This window comes from Benincasa hispida, chromosome 9, assembly GCF_009727055.1.
Source record: "Benincasa hispida cultivar B227 chromosome 9, ASM972705v1, whole genome shotgun sequence".
Lineage (NCBI taxonomy): Eukaryota > Viridiplantae > Streptophyta > Magnoliopsida > Cucurbitales > Cucurbitaceae > Benincasa > Benincasa hispida.
This window is the reverse complement of record NC_052357.1, coordinates 51,041,449-51,057,140: the sequence shown is the minus strand read 5'-3', so window position 1 is coordinate 51,057,140 and position 15,692 is coordinate 51,041,449. Positions and strand designations below refer to the sequence as shown.

The 15,692-nt window shown below is 27.5% G+C and overlaps 1 protein-coding gene across 1 annotated transcript; it reads left to right on the top strand.

Moving 5' to 3' along the window:
* Window positions 1-4,207: 4,207 nt before the first annotated feature.
* Window positions 4,208-14,932, top strand: LOC120085487 (apyrase 1-like). Its single transcript, XM_039041475.1, is given in 10 exon segments — window positions 4,208-4,582; window positions 4,658-4,702; window positions 4,704-4,793; window positions 4,875-4,931; window positions 5,016-5,108; window positions 10,623-10,828; window positions 11,711-11,802; window positions 11,888-12,102; window positions 13,553-13,742; window positions 14,578-14,932. Coding segments are annotated over 10 exon segments (1,401 nt in total). The 5' UTR covers window positions 4,208-4,303; the 3' UTR covers window positions 14,712-14,932.
* Window positions 14,933-15,692: the final 760 nt, after the last annotated feature.

Genomic DNA, 15,692 nt, shown 5'->3' with positions numbered 1-15,692 from the left:
GTATCGAGAAGGCCGAAAACAATGATAAGTTGAATTTTTTTTTATTTTTTAACTAAAATCTCGATGGTCGATCTTATGCGAGATGAACCGAGAAAAACTATTTTTACGAATTTTCAAAAAACGTGCTAGTTTTATAAGGTGAAAACCTAAACATGTTATTTTTCACAATTTTCTCATAAATTTAGGTTAAAAATAGTGTACATAGACTTAATTTTAAAAAATAAAATAGTTACCAGATGGGATTTAAACATTTTAAATTGGTGTGATAATTAAAACCAACATTATACCATAATAAAGGGTATTTTGATAATTTAGCCCATCTTTTAATAAAGCCAATAGTGGGTTTAGTTCATCAAGAAAAAGAAAAATAGTGTTTTTATATTCAAAAGAGGATCACGTGTTTTGTGAAAATATTTTAAAATCTACACGTGATTTCATATCGTTGGGGCCCACCGAATGGAGAAAACAATTTTTCTTTTTTTTTTTTCGAAAAAAAGAATAAATAATGGAGAAAATGACGAGAAGATATGATTCGTGACACGTCTCTATTTATGAGCATCCCTCTATTTTATCTATAAATAAATTAAAAAATGATTTAGATATGTTTAAAAATATTACCACATGACACGTTTCTATTCTACCATTATCAATTATTTGAATTGTACAAAAATAAATGTGGTAACACACAAATATTCTTTCAAAATAATTGTTTAGATAGTAAAACTATTAAAAATATTTATAAATATAACAAAATGTTATTAATAGACACTGATAAATATTTATAAAGGATTAAAATGTAACTATTAATGATAGACACTATAGATAAAATATTATGTCTATCACTTATAAATAGTGACATTCTGCTATATTTATAAATAGATGAATTCATTTTCTTATATTTTGTAAACAAATTTTATTTATTTATTTTTACTTTTTTAACAAAATTAAAATTTTCTTTCAAAAATAAATAAATAAAGTTGAATTAATAATAAACTTGAACTCCAAATTTAAAATATACACTTAAAATCGCCCTTTAAAATAGAATTTATATGCTTCTTTTCCAATATGGTCGAATTTATTGTAAAAAAAATTGTCACACTATCTTCTCAAATTGTCTTTGAATAAATTAAATATGAAATTAAAAGCTTGAACTTATCGATTAGTTTATTTTGTGTGCGCGCTTTGTTTTGTTAACAAATAAAAACAATTTGGCTTAAAAAAATGTCACATTTTGATCTACTTGACAAAAAGTAAAGACAATCATTGCACTAATGCAGGCCTTGTATATTATTTTATTAAGTCCAAAATGTTATCTATTTTTTATTATTGTTTTAAAAGATCAAGTCAAATTTTGAAAATTAAAAAATATATAAAAATTATTTTTTTCTTATGAAATTTGGTGGAAAATTCAACTTTTATACTTCAGAAATGTACAAATCAATTTAAGAAATAGAGAGAAAATATATTTAATATTCAAAAATTAAAAACATAAAATGAAATGGTTACTAAATTTGATTGTAATTTTTTGATACAATTAAATGACACAACTTAACTCAAAGAAAAATTTTCACAGATAGAAAAAATATCAAATTATCCAACAAAAATATTGATAGATATTGATTGACTTCTACCAACATCTATCAATGATAGATTTCTATTAGTTTTTATTATTGATAGACACTGATAGACTTCTATCAGTCTCTATCAAATAAAATTAAAATTTTACGTATGGATAATTTTCCTTATATTTCTATTTTTGAAAATCATCTTAAGTGAATTTAAAATAAAATAACAAAAAAATCATAACAATTTACTAAAAAAGGGATGATTATTGGCTAAGTAACAAGCCTCTTACATTACATATGCACAAACTATTTATGGGCAATAAAAAATGAGTCTATAATATATCATTCAATTTTTTGGAACGGACAAAGATTAAGCTTTTGCATCTTTATGGGCAATAAAAAATGAGTCTATAATATATCATTCAATTTTTTGGAACGGACAAAGATTAAGCTTTTGCATCTTTATGGGCAATAAAAAATGAGTCTATAATATATCATTTAATTAATCATTTTATTTTATTTTTGAAGTAGAGACAATTTAGAGTTTGTTCGATATAGAGTCAGAAAAGAGAAATTTAAAAACAATCAATTAAATGAAAATAGAGTTGTTTTATGTTTTCATATATGGTTTAGTAGTAGAATTTAGAAATTTAATTCTAATCTAAATAATTGTAAACTAGTTATAGTTATCCACTAAATATTAGTTGACAATAAGTTATTGTTAATTTATTTACAAACATGTTTTATATTTTAAAAAAATTGTATAACTATTGTTTAGTAATATTATATATTTTATAGGAAAAATTCAAATCCTATGATTCAAAGTAAGTTAAATTTTAAGTCTTATGGCTTATAATTATACCTTCTATATTTAATAAAAGCTTCATAGTGAGTAGTCCCTATGCTGGGGTTATTTAAGAGAATTAAACAAATTATATGGATTATCAAACCATACGAACTAAATTTTAGATTTTAAAATCATATGAACTAACTTTTAACTTTATCCAAACCATAGAGACCAAACTTGAAATTTAACTCAATTTAATTTATATTACATTATATAATATATATTTTAATTTTAAAAAAATTGAGCTGGATTTATAACATGATATACTATATTTCTAAATATTTTTATCCTTATTTAATATAATTATGCATTTTAAATTTTAAAATTAAAATTTTGGATACAAATGAAACATAAAAATCTAGTTTTTAGAATTTGTACGGTTTGAATCACAAAATATGGAAAACAGTTTCTAGAAACAGTTAGATTGTTTGTCAAATATATTCGCTGAACTTAGTGAATCTGAAAACATGAAACAGAATTAAAAGTACTTTAGACAAAATAATCTAAAAATAATGTCTTCTGAGCCCTTTTTAATGTAGGGAGATGAGATAAAATATGACAAAATTCTCATAATTATCTATACATGTGATTAGAGATGTCCATGGGATGAAACGGGGCCGGGGATGCCATTCCCCATCCCCGTCCCTTTTCCCATTTCATTCCCCATGTCGGTAAAAATTTCTACGAGGATCGGGACGGGGATTCCTTGCGAGGAATGCACGGGGATCGGGTTCCCCGCGGAGAATTTTTTCCCGTTACTTTCTTTTCTTTTCTTTTGTTTAAAAAAAAATCAATTAATTTAAATTAGTAATGTGAGAAAATTTTAATTAAATAATTAATTTTATAACTAAATTGTTTATTATGGTTAGTTTTGAATGACAATTTGAATTTAAAGATAAATTACTCAAAATTTGGTCTAAAAAAGCTAATTAATTTTTTTAGTAGAAAGAAATAAATATAAATCAAATTATAAACATATATAATCTAAATTTAAACGTATTCATTATCTTTTCCAATAAATAATCAAATTTGAAATTTAAATATAATATTTATATAATAATAATAATAACATATCATTAGATAACTATACTAAATAAATATGTAAAATCTAATTGGGGCGGGGAAGGGGAATGGGGAATGCATTTTCCGTTCCTGTTTAGCTCACGGAGAATTTTTTCCCCCACTCCCTCCCCATTCCCCGCTTAATCGGAGGTCCCTATCTCGTTCGAGGTGAGACCCGTCCCATGGAGAAATTGGACATCTCTACATGTGACAAAATTGAAATCTTAACATTTTTATCTTAAACATTAAAACATATATTATCATCATTTACCTTTTTTTGTTTCTTTCACAAAACATACATGTAGGATTGACAACTTGAAAACCTATGGTTAACTTATTGTAAAGAACAACGATTAAATAATATCCTTTTATTTATACACTAAAAATAAAATAAAATGATTAAATTTTTTTAAAAAAAAACTATCACCTGTGACATTATTATCGAGTGCGATCTATTTAAAAAATGTCACGTTCCAATATTTTTTTTCTATCATAAATTTGTAAAAGTGAGCTAAGTAAATTGAAATCATAAGTTTAATCTTTCCTTAAACTTTACTACAAAGTAACCCACAAAGATAATAATTGAATTTCGTGTTAAAAAATAAAGGAAAGAGAATGATATCCTTCTCAAAAAAGACAAAAAAGGAAAAAAGGAAAAAAGGAAAAAAGAAAAAAAGAAAAGAGAATGATATCATTGAATTCATCTATAAATTAATATACGTGAGCGATAATTCACAGGCGAAGCTCATCAACACTCTCACAACCTACAGGCTTTTCTTCTTCTCCGTCGCTCCATAGTCGCCGGCGACTGAGCTCTAAAACGACGAATATGACGACTGGAGCCAAACTCCGAAATGCGTTCTCCATCTCCATGCTGCTTCTTATCTCACTTTCTGTCCTCCTCCTCCCTGTTTCTTCCGCCGGCCAAACCTCCTCCATCAACCACCGGAAGATATCCGCCATTGGAACTTCCTCTTCTTCCACTTCAAACTCCACCTACGCCGTCATCTTCGACGCCGGAAGCTCCGGCAGCCGCGTCCACGTCTTCCATTTCGATCAGAACCTAGATCTCCTCTTCATCAGTTCAGAGATTGAGGTTTTCTCACAGGTACTTATCTATTCACATTTCTCTCAAAGTCTAATCTCTAATGTCCTCGATTAATCCATCTCCATTGCCCTTCAGATAAAACCAGGACTGAGTTCATACGCCGACGATCCTCAGAAAGCCGAAAGCCGCGGATTCTCTAATTCCTTTACTGGAGAAAGCAAAAAACACAGTTCCTCAAAAACTGCAATCTGTGACGCCGGTTCACCTCGGGGTTCGTAAATCCTCTGTTCTTAAGTTCCTCTGCTCGAAATTGATCGAAACTGTTGTGTTAATCAAATCTTCGTGGTTTTAGGCGACGGCGGGGCTGAGGTTTTTGGAAGGTGACAAATCTGAGAGGATTTTGGAAGCGGTAATTGGTGATTCGATTCGATTCGGTTTGGTTGGCAATGAAAATTGATGGTGAGTTTGATTTTGATGTTGTTTTTCATTTCAGGTTAGGGTTCTTCTAAAAACGAAGAGCGGATTCAAGTACGAAAAGGATTCAGTTTCGATTCTTGATGGAAATCAAGAAGGCTCTTATCAATGGGTACGTTTTTCTGTTCGTTTTCAAGTCATTGTCATTCTGATTTTTCCTCAAATGAATTTGAGGCATGAGTTTCCAATGTCTATTTTAGGCCGTTTTTTGCTTGCATTATCACAAGTGAAATTATGGAATCCATCCATCTCAGTACTCATTAAACTTTCTTTTCTTCTTTTTATTTGACATTTTTTCAAATCTCAAAATTTTAAAAAGGATGAGGATTAATTTAATGAATCACAAAAAGAGACTATAATTGAAAGTAAGGATTGGGTATAGGCCATGTACAAAATGGGGTCGATTTCATAATTTTAGTTCACAATGACGTAAGTAAAATGTTATAAAATTTATATTATAAAAAATTGGTTAGATTTCATTTAGACGGTAAAAATTGGATTTTTTTTTTCTATTATTAAAGAGTTCAAAAAGTTCTTTTTTTCATTACCAAGGAAGTAACAATTTAGTCTCTCAAATTTAAGTCATAATATTTACTGGTGTACTTTACAATTTAATGGTTTATTAGAGAGAAGGTCAAACACTATAATGATCAAATTGTAATAATTTTAACCTTAAACTTTCAATTTCATTAAATTTGACTATAAATTATAAGTGTTGCAATTTTTACTCTAGATTCATTTTTTACTAATTCACCCACTAGTTTTTAATAGAAAATAGTGTAAAACTTCTCATATACTCAATGATTTCAATAAATAAGTCTGACTAATACACAAATTAACCATCGGTAAACTTAACCAAAATTCATAAATTTCAACAAAAGAAAAAGTTTGTCATTTTTCTCAATTTTTTTTAAATTTTATATCATAGGTATGTTTTATAATTTAATCAATAAATAAGAGTTTTTTTTTTTTAACGATATTTAGAGTAAGAACTTATTAGATGGTTGAAATTGTAACTCATTTAAAATTTAGATTTAAAATTACAACAAGTTTGGAAGTTTGAGGTGCAACGTAATGAAATTTAAATTTTGGGGTTAAAATCAATACAACTCAATGAGTACAAGATCAAATTTGATTATTTCTCCAAAATATTACTAAGAGTTAATGAAATTCTAAATCAATAAACTTTCTTATGGACCAAATATATTTATAAACTAAGTAGTTACATAGTAAAAAAATGATTTTTTAACGAGATTTTTGTATAGATTTATTGTTGCCAATTTGGTTAATTTTAAAGAAAAATTGTTATGAACTAAATTATTACAAATTTGAAATGAAAAATTAAATTGTTACAAACTAAAAGTACGATTAAATTACTATAAATTTTAAAAAAAAATTGTTATGAACTAAGTTTAAAAGCTAAGATCCCGTTTGGTTTTTTTTTTTCTTTTTTTCTTTTTGAAAATTATATAAACGTTACTCTCATCTCTAAATTTCTTCTTTTGTTATCTTATTTTTACTAATGGTTTAAAAAATCAGGCCAAATTTTAAAAACTAAACAATAACTTTTAGAAACTTGTTTATGTTTTTTGAATTTGACTAAAAACTCAACTATTATATTTAAAATAGATACAAAAAGGGTAAGAAATGAAGAGGAAATACGCTTGATTTTCAAAAATCAAAACTAAAAACTAAAATAATTATCAAACCGACTTAAATTATTAGATTATGCAAATTTAGAGATTAAAAAGAAAAAGAATTCACACAACCATCTTTCAATAATGGAACCTAATGTGAGCAATTTCTAAAACTTCCCTAATACTACAAATGTTGCTTTTTAAAGAGAGAGATATCAAATCGAAACTTATGATAATTCCAAATGTTGCTTTTTAAACAGAGAGATATCAAATTATTATTATTATTTTTGGAAATACTGTTTTTATTGGAAAAAGGATTCTATTAGTAATTTTGGCAAAAAAAAAAAAAAGTAATGAATTATTTCTTACAAAAGAAAATTGAGATGTTTTTAGGATGAGTTCCGATTCTTCTGAATTACTTGTTAAACTGTTAAATTATAAAAGTAATAAATTACTCTTCTTAATTTGGATTTAGTTTCAATTTGATCTCAAAGATTTAAAAATTTTGAGGAAAAAAATACATTTTTAGTCTCCGAATTTTTTAGAATATGTGCATTTTGTTCCTCTGGTTTCAATTTGACCATTATAGTCTTTGAATTTTACAAAATAGGTTTAAAAAGTTATTATTCTCATTTTCTAAATTTATCGGATGTTTTTTATATTTTTTTAAATTTTGATATGACATTTTTAAATAAAAAAATATTTTCTCTCTCCTCTCTCATCCCATCCACTCTCCATTTCTTTTTCCTCCTCCCTTCTCCAATGAACACATTCCCTTTGGCCTCTCATTTTCTTTTATTCTTTAAACCTTTTAAACTTTCATGAGATAGACCATGTTGTCAAGTAGAGAAAGATTAAACTTCAACAACGTTTAAGTTTCATGAGAATGTTTGTGCCTATATTAATTATTTCAACAAGCCACTGATAATTTCGATTATCATATTTGCACTCTATAATATAAAGATGAGTAGAGCTTGATACAAATGGAGATTATGAAATTGTACAGACTCTTTGAAATGTTCTATTTTTTTTCTGTCCATGCCAATGTACTGAATAAAAAACAAGTTCTCGCCAAGTTGGTGTTATCGAATTCAATTGTGGTGGTTTGCAAGATCTCTAATATTCCTTCCTTCTAGATCAACTTCTTTGCATAAACGCTTTGCTGTTGAAGAAAATGGATCGATAAAGAGAGAAGAATGGTGAAGGGAGGGAAAGAAGGAGAGATAAGAATGAGGGGAGGGGAGAGGAGAGGAGTGAGAAAGTTGAGTGAATGGGAAGAGAGAGGAGAGAGGAGTGAGAAAAGTGAGTGAATGGGAAGAGAGAGGAGAGAGAAAATATATTTAATGAGCCTAAAACGACCAAATTGAAATTTGATCAAATGCACATATTCTTAAAAATTCGGGGACTAAAACCAAAAAAATGTTAATTTGTTCAATGTGCAGTGAGTGTGCATCGAATACGCAACCTTCATATCTTCAGTCTGACACTCTCCCAACTGAACTACCCTGCAACCATGACAATTTAATTAACTAAATACTATATCACTATATTATATTTTATAACATTTTTTTACCGAAATAATAAGAAAAAAATTAAAAGCAGCTTTTACTTGGTAATTATAAAATTAACTTCATGAAACTTTAGAGCAATGAAATCCAAACTTTGAGGTTGTGATTTATTTAAGGAATTTTGTTTTCAAGTGTTTTAAAAGGGTGGATTTGGATTTTGCAATAGTTTTTTCTTTTTTAAAAGTTAAGACTCTATTTGGTAATCATTTCATTTTTTTTCTTTTAAGTTTTAAAAACTAAGCTATTTTTTACCATTCCTTACAATAATTTGTATCTTTCTTAAATGTAATGATTGAATTCTTAGCTAAATTTTAAAAATAAAAATAAATTTTTAAAAGTTATTTTTTTAGCTTTCAAAAATGGCTTATTTTTTTAAACTATTGTTAAAAAGTAGATAACAAATGAAGAAATTTCGAGATGGAAGTGACATTTATAAGTTTAATTTTCAAAAACAAAAAACGAAATGGTTACTAAACGAGATCTAAATTATAAAATTAATTTTTATGCTTTCACCAAAGTTTTAGATCATTAGTCTTCATGGTTTGAGTTTAACTTTGATATGGTTGCTAGGATTTTAAAATATTCAAATAGGTCTAATTTTGTTAAAGTTTAAATATTGTCCTAAAATTATGTTTAAAAATCTTCATATTTTCTTTTACTTTTTACTCCGTTTTTAATACAATCAACTGATATGGGTTAAAAAAAAAAAAACTAGTACATTAAAAAAAATATAATAGAAGTTGACTATATATGATAATGACAAAGACAAATGTGAAATTTGACTTGATTCCATTTGGTAATTATTTGATTTGTTGTTTATATTTTTTAAAATTAAGTTATAGACACTAGTTTCACCTCTAAATTTCTTCATTTATTATTTGCTTTTTATCAATAGTTTAAAAAAAACCAAGCCAAAATTTAAAAACTACAAAAAAAAAAGGCTCCGTTTGATAACCATTTAAGTGCAATTGTTAACCATTTTGTTCTTTGTTTTTGTTTTTGAAAATTAAGTATATAAACATTACTTCCACATTTAAGTTTCTCTTTTTCTTATCTACTTTTTACTAATGGTTTAAAAAACCAAGTCAAATTTTGAGGGAAAAAAGTAGCTTTCAATTTTTTTTTTTTTTTTTGGAATTTGACTAAGAATTCAACCATGGTACTTAAAAAAGATGCAATCCATTGTAAGAAATATAAATGAAATAGGCTTAATTATAAAAAATTAAAAACAAAAAACAAACCCATTACAAAACAGGGCTCTTGTTTTTTATTTTTTGTTTTTGAAAATTATGTCTATAAACACTAGACTCACTTCCAAATTTCTTCATTTGTTACCTTCTTTTTAGTAATGGTTTTAAAAAGCCTTGAAAGCCGAAAAAAGTAACTTTTAAAAATTTGTTTATGTTTTTGGAATTTTGCTAACAGTTCATCCACTATACTTAAGAAAGATACAAATCATTGTAAGAAATTAGGAGAAAATAGACTTAATTTTAAAAAACTAAAAACAAAATGGTTACCAAATGGGATCGTAGTTTTTAAAAACCTAGTTTTATTTTTAGAATTTAGTTAAGAATTCAGCTATTGTACTTAAATTAAATCAAATTATATAACTATAAAGAGCAACCTGACCTGATCGAACCGGTATTTTTTAAAACCAACCTGACCTGATCCACTTATACCCCTATAAAGAGCAATAACAACCACCGTATCACTACATGTATTATATTTCATAATCATATTTAAAGAAAGAAAAAATCGTTAACTTTTATTTAAAAGCATTATATATGTTAAAACTTTGGCAACTGAAACTAAAGTTTGACTTTTTTAAAAATTGAAAAATTGAATGTTTAATGTATTTTAACAGATTTTTTTTAAGCTTTGGCATTTTTAAACATTAATATACTTAATTTCATCCTTTTACGTTTGTTTAAAATTATTTTTTAAATGATCGTAATTTTTTTTATATAAAATGGGTAAAATTAATTTAATGCATTTAATATTAATTTCATAAAATTTCATAAAGTAATTATTTTAAATCTTGATAGAAAAATAATGAAATAAATCAAGAAACTCCCGTACTTTTTGAAAACTAAACACTTCAACTTTAAAACATTTTTTTTTTTTTTTTTAAATTTTAACGTTTTTTTTTGTTAATTTTAGTGTCTATTAATTTATTTTACTTTTAAAATCAATGAAAGAATCCAAAGTACCAACTTTTTTTTTTTTTTCATTCAAAGGATTTTTTTTAGGAGAATCAAATCTCTAAACTTTGAGATTGATAGTACAAATACTATATCCGTTGAACTATACTCATTTTTGATAATTCATTCTGAATATTAACACGAACAAACCTAATATATATATATATATATATATATATATATATATATATAAACCCTAATATTGTGTTTGGAGATGCAGTTGACAATAAACTATTTGTTGGAGAATTTGGGGAAGAGATATTCAAAAACAGTGGGAGTAATTGATCTTGGAGGTGGCTCTGTTCAAATGGCATATGCAATTTCTGATGAAGATGCAGCTAAGGCACCCATTGCTTCTGATGGAAACACCAAATTTGTTCAAAATTATCATCTCAAAGGTTCCAATTATAACCTCTACGTCCACAGGTAAAACTCCAACTTTCGTAAATGTATCAATTTATTTCTTCTATTACGTTCTCTGTTTGAATAAACATTTTGTGAAACTTATAACTTCGTCAATTAAATCCCTAAACTTTCATAAGTGAATCAATTTTAACTCTCAATTAATATATATTTTTTAAGAAATTATCCATGTATCTATTCGAATTGTCCATTTTATTAATATGATTTTTAAAGAAATCTATACACGTGTAAGAACTAAATTTATTGATGATTTTCAAATATGATTTAAAAAGAGTCTAAATTGGTCCACCCATAATAATTTAGAAGTTTAATTGAAACAATTGCATGTTTTACACAATATTTTTGAAAGAAATGAGAAGAAGGATGTAAATTGATTTGTTTATGAAAGTTTATAGTTTTAAATTGATACCATTATTAGTTCACGATTTAAAATTTATACTACCCAAAATTTATGAGGCATATTAGATGATATATAATTAAATTTACCTTCACCCATCAATTTAAACTTTTGGGTCACTTTGTGATTTAAGATGGTATAAAGCAGATGATGAAGGGAGCATCGTTATTTCCTTCCCGATGAACATTGATTTCCACTTGTTTGACTCTTCTATATATTTTAAGCCTACAAATGAGGGGGAGTGTTTGATATTATAACTAAAATTAAAATTTTCCTAAATTCTCTTACCATTTGCTTTTTTTTTTTTTTTCTTTCTTTCAAGTTTAGTATTTCTAATTCAACCTAAATTTATTTTAAATAATTTACGGAAAATATTGATAATTGCTATCAAAAGTGAGGTCTTTTTTAAATATATATATATATCTTTGGAATGTAAAACATTAATGTAAAAGTGGAATTGAAAATTTGGTAATTGTGTTGTGAATCAGTTACTTGCGTTACAGTTTACAAGCTGGCCGAGTAGAGATCTTGAAGGTGACCAAAGAACTTGGCAACCCTTGTATTTTAGCTGGTTATAAAGGTATTCATAAACTCATCCCTTTCATTTTTTTAGATTATGGATTACTTTTTGAAAGAAATAAACGTGATCTAAATTCAAATACCAGGGACATATGCCTACGGTGGGGAGGAGTACAAAGTGTCATCCCCATGGTCGGGGTCGAGCTTCGCCCGTTGCCGGAAGGTAATTCTAGAGGCTTTGAAAATCAACAAATCATGCGGCTACAACGAATGCACTTTTGATGGCATATGGAGTGGCGGCGGAGGAGCCGGCGTCAACAATCTCTATGTTGCTTCCTTTTTCTTTGACAAGGCAGCTCAGGTGATACATCAAATCCCTCATTGGCTACTTCATATATATAGGCACCAAAACCCAAAAATTTACTATTTAGGGTTGGATCTATTGTCTAACTCTTTCATTTTAGGTCAATATTAACAGCTAATTATTTTAAATGACAAAATTTTTCGAAATATTTTTAAATATAGTAAAATATCATTGTCTATCAATATCTATCATTGACTATGAAGCACAGATACAGATATGACTACACGATACGGATACGATCGGATATGGCAATTCGTCAACTTCTAAAAAACTAAGACACGGATATGTCTAAGAATACGTCACTTTTTTATATATATTTCTAAAAAATGAGGATACTGAAACGTTGAAGATACATTTTTTTTCTTTAAAAAAACCTAGGATATAGATAAATTTAGCATACAAGTTAATAACAATATCACAAAATAGAATACAAATACTGAAATACAATAAGAAAAAAACAACATCTAAGATGTTGAAGTACAATAGTTAATAAAATGCAATAGAAAAGTGACTCATATTACAAAGAAGAAGAAGAAGATTAGAGAGAGAATTATGAAGATAAACGAATAACTTATTGTTGAAGACATCAAAATGATTTATATTTTGGTGGACTTTGTGGGGACTCAAATGTGAAATGGAGATTAGATGATTCTAGTCTATGGTTTGGTCCATTATTTATTTATTTATTTTTAGTTTTGGACTTGAGTAATGAGCTTTTTAAATAGGTTGCCTAATTTTATATTGGAAAAAATTAGATGAGTTACTTGTCTTTTTTCTTAAAAAAAAAAAAGTACGCATAGAAATAGATACGTCAAATCGCGTGTCAGATACGTATCTGAAAAGTATCTGAAAGTATAGATACGTCAAATCACGTGTTAAATACATATCTGTGAAGTATCTGGAAGTATCGGTATTCGATACGTGTCTGATACTGATTCTTTACCTCACATAAAGTATCTGTGCATCATAGATCATTGATACTGACAAATGTCCATTAGTGTCTATCATTGATAGACACTGACATTTTGTTATATTTGTAAATAAGTTGGTTTATTTTCCTATATTTGAAAACAAGTCAATAAAATGTACTTTTGATTCATTTATTTTCATTGAATTAAAAGTAAAGATTTAGGGGATGTTCAAGGTAAGGAGTAAAGTTGTTAAGTTTAGGAAGTTGTTTAGTGGTGGAGCTAATAATGTATGAAGTTAATTAATAAGTCATAGAATGGATGTGTTTTAGTCGTAGGGACTATAGTGGATTTAAAAACTCCTTGGACCAAATAAGGAGCGGAAGAGTTAACAAATCTCCATATAGATGCAACTATCCCTGTCCGATATTAAATTAATTAAATTAGTAATTTTTACTCAAGTGAAGCCCTTGAGGGAAAAAAACATTTAAAATTTTAGCACATGAGACTTCAAATAGTGACATGTCCCATTTGAACAGGCTGGTTTCATAGATTCTAACAAACCAGATGCCATAGTGAAGCCCTTTGATTTCAAGAGAGTAGTAAGGATTGCTTGTCAAACTAACTTTGTTGATGCAAAGGCCAAATACACTAATGTTTACTCAAGTGACTTGCAATTTGCGTGCTTGGACCTCGTTTACGAGTACGCCCTACTTGTCGATGGATTCGGTATGTTCCTTCCCAACTATATCTATTAACATAGGTCTTGAATGATAATGTTACAACGTTGAACCTAAAAACTTAAGCTTAATTAAGTTTTTGGGTTCAAGTTTTGATATAACATGCTATGATCAAAGTAAAAAACAATTTACTTGAGATCCTAAAAAAGTCATTTTTTAAATTTATTATAACTCATTAACTTAGATTTGGGGGTTTAAGTAGTAATTTACATACAATCATTTTTTATATAAAAAAAAAAGTTATTTTGTCATTTTCAATGACTCTTTAAATCAATTTTCAAAATCAAATGTCCCGTTTGATAACCATTTTGTTTTTAAAAATTAAGCTTATTTCCTCCCTGTTTCTTACAATGATTTGCATATTTCTTAAGTACAGTGATCGAATTCTTAGCCAAATTTCAAAAACAAAACAAGTTTTTAAAACCTACTTTTTTTAGGTTTCAAATTTTGGCTTGGTTTGTAAACCATTGGTAAAAAGTAGATAACAAATGAAGAAATTTGGAGATGGTAGGAGTGTCTAAAGATTTAATTTTCAAAATCAAATAACAAAATTGGTTGCCAAATGGAGCCAAAATGAACTTGTTTTTATTTCAAAATTTAATTTAAAAATGTATTTTTAAGGATGATATGAAAAAACAACCCTAACTTTTAAAATTCAAAATAGAAAATATAATTTGGTTAAAAATAGGGTCACACCTAAACACGATGAATTATAAATATGGCATTAAATTTTGTATAATATGAAACAATAATCCTAAAAGTAATTAAAATAGTACATTTATGTGAATAAGTAATTAACTATTTGTAAATTATATTTGTGGTAGGTATTGATTCTAGAAAAAAGATCACATTGGTGAAGCAAGTGGCATATCATGGTCCTCTTGTAGAGGCAGCATGGCCATTGGGCAATGCTGTAACAATCATCTCATCATCAAAGTACTCAACTGAAAATTATTGATGGAGCTAAAGAGGAGCTTTGTTTCCATTTTATTTCTTAAGTAACAATTGTAGGGTTGAGTTGAATAAAGATGGGACTTGATAGAGCCAGAGAGTTGTCAACTTCAACATGGGAACTTCGGTTTAAATATCGAAGAAGATAAACGAAAAGCCTGTTAGAATTATCTAGTTTTTCTGAATACGATGATCGTGTCATGAAATGACTGCCACCTTGAAAGCAATTTCGACATGATCTTGGAGCTAATCATCTCACACTGATTGCTCTATAAATTAACACAACGTTCTTAATAAACGAGTAGTAGTGAAAAAAGAGTTGGAACAAAAAACAACTTTACTTGGAGAAGTTGGAAACAAAACATAAAAAAGGAGGAAGGAAAATAAGTGTAGTTGAAGAACTCATTCAACCCTTTTTAAGGAAGACCAAAGAGAAACATTTTTGGATCTTACCAAATTAGATCCACAAAAAATGTTTAAAAATGATCCACAAATTCAGTGTAATTAAAACAAAAACAGTAATAGAAAACAATGATAGTTAATCGTATCGATTTGTTGTCGCCTACAAACCTCCAAAAATCAAATAAAATTTATAATCACTGACCACTACTACCTATACTACTATATAGTACAAGTGGCAAGACCGAGTCGATCTTTAGGGAAATGCGAATGTAGTTTCAAGCTAATTAGGATTTCTAGTTAAAGTGGTAACAGGGGGAGTTGGTGTAATGACCCCAAATTTTAATACTAAACTAGGGATCATTACCAAAATTTAACCTAAACTAACTTTCACTAACTCTTATATTTTAGAAAAAAAATTGGCAGCATAATGACACTACCTCAACGAAACCAAAATCTTCCTTCGACACCTGTTTTTCAAAAATAGCACTCTCAATAACATTCAAAACGTCAACTTCTTCTCAACAAATTTTCTAGAGTTTCTAGGACACTAATACTCAGATAGCTACTTAATCATATTCGATAAAAC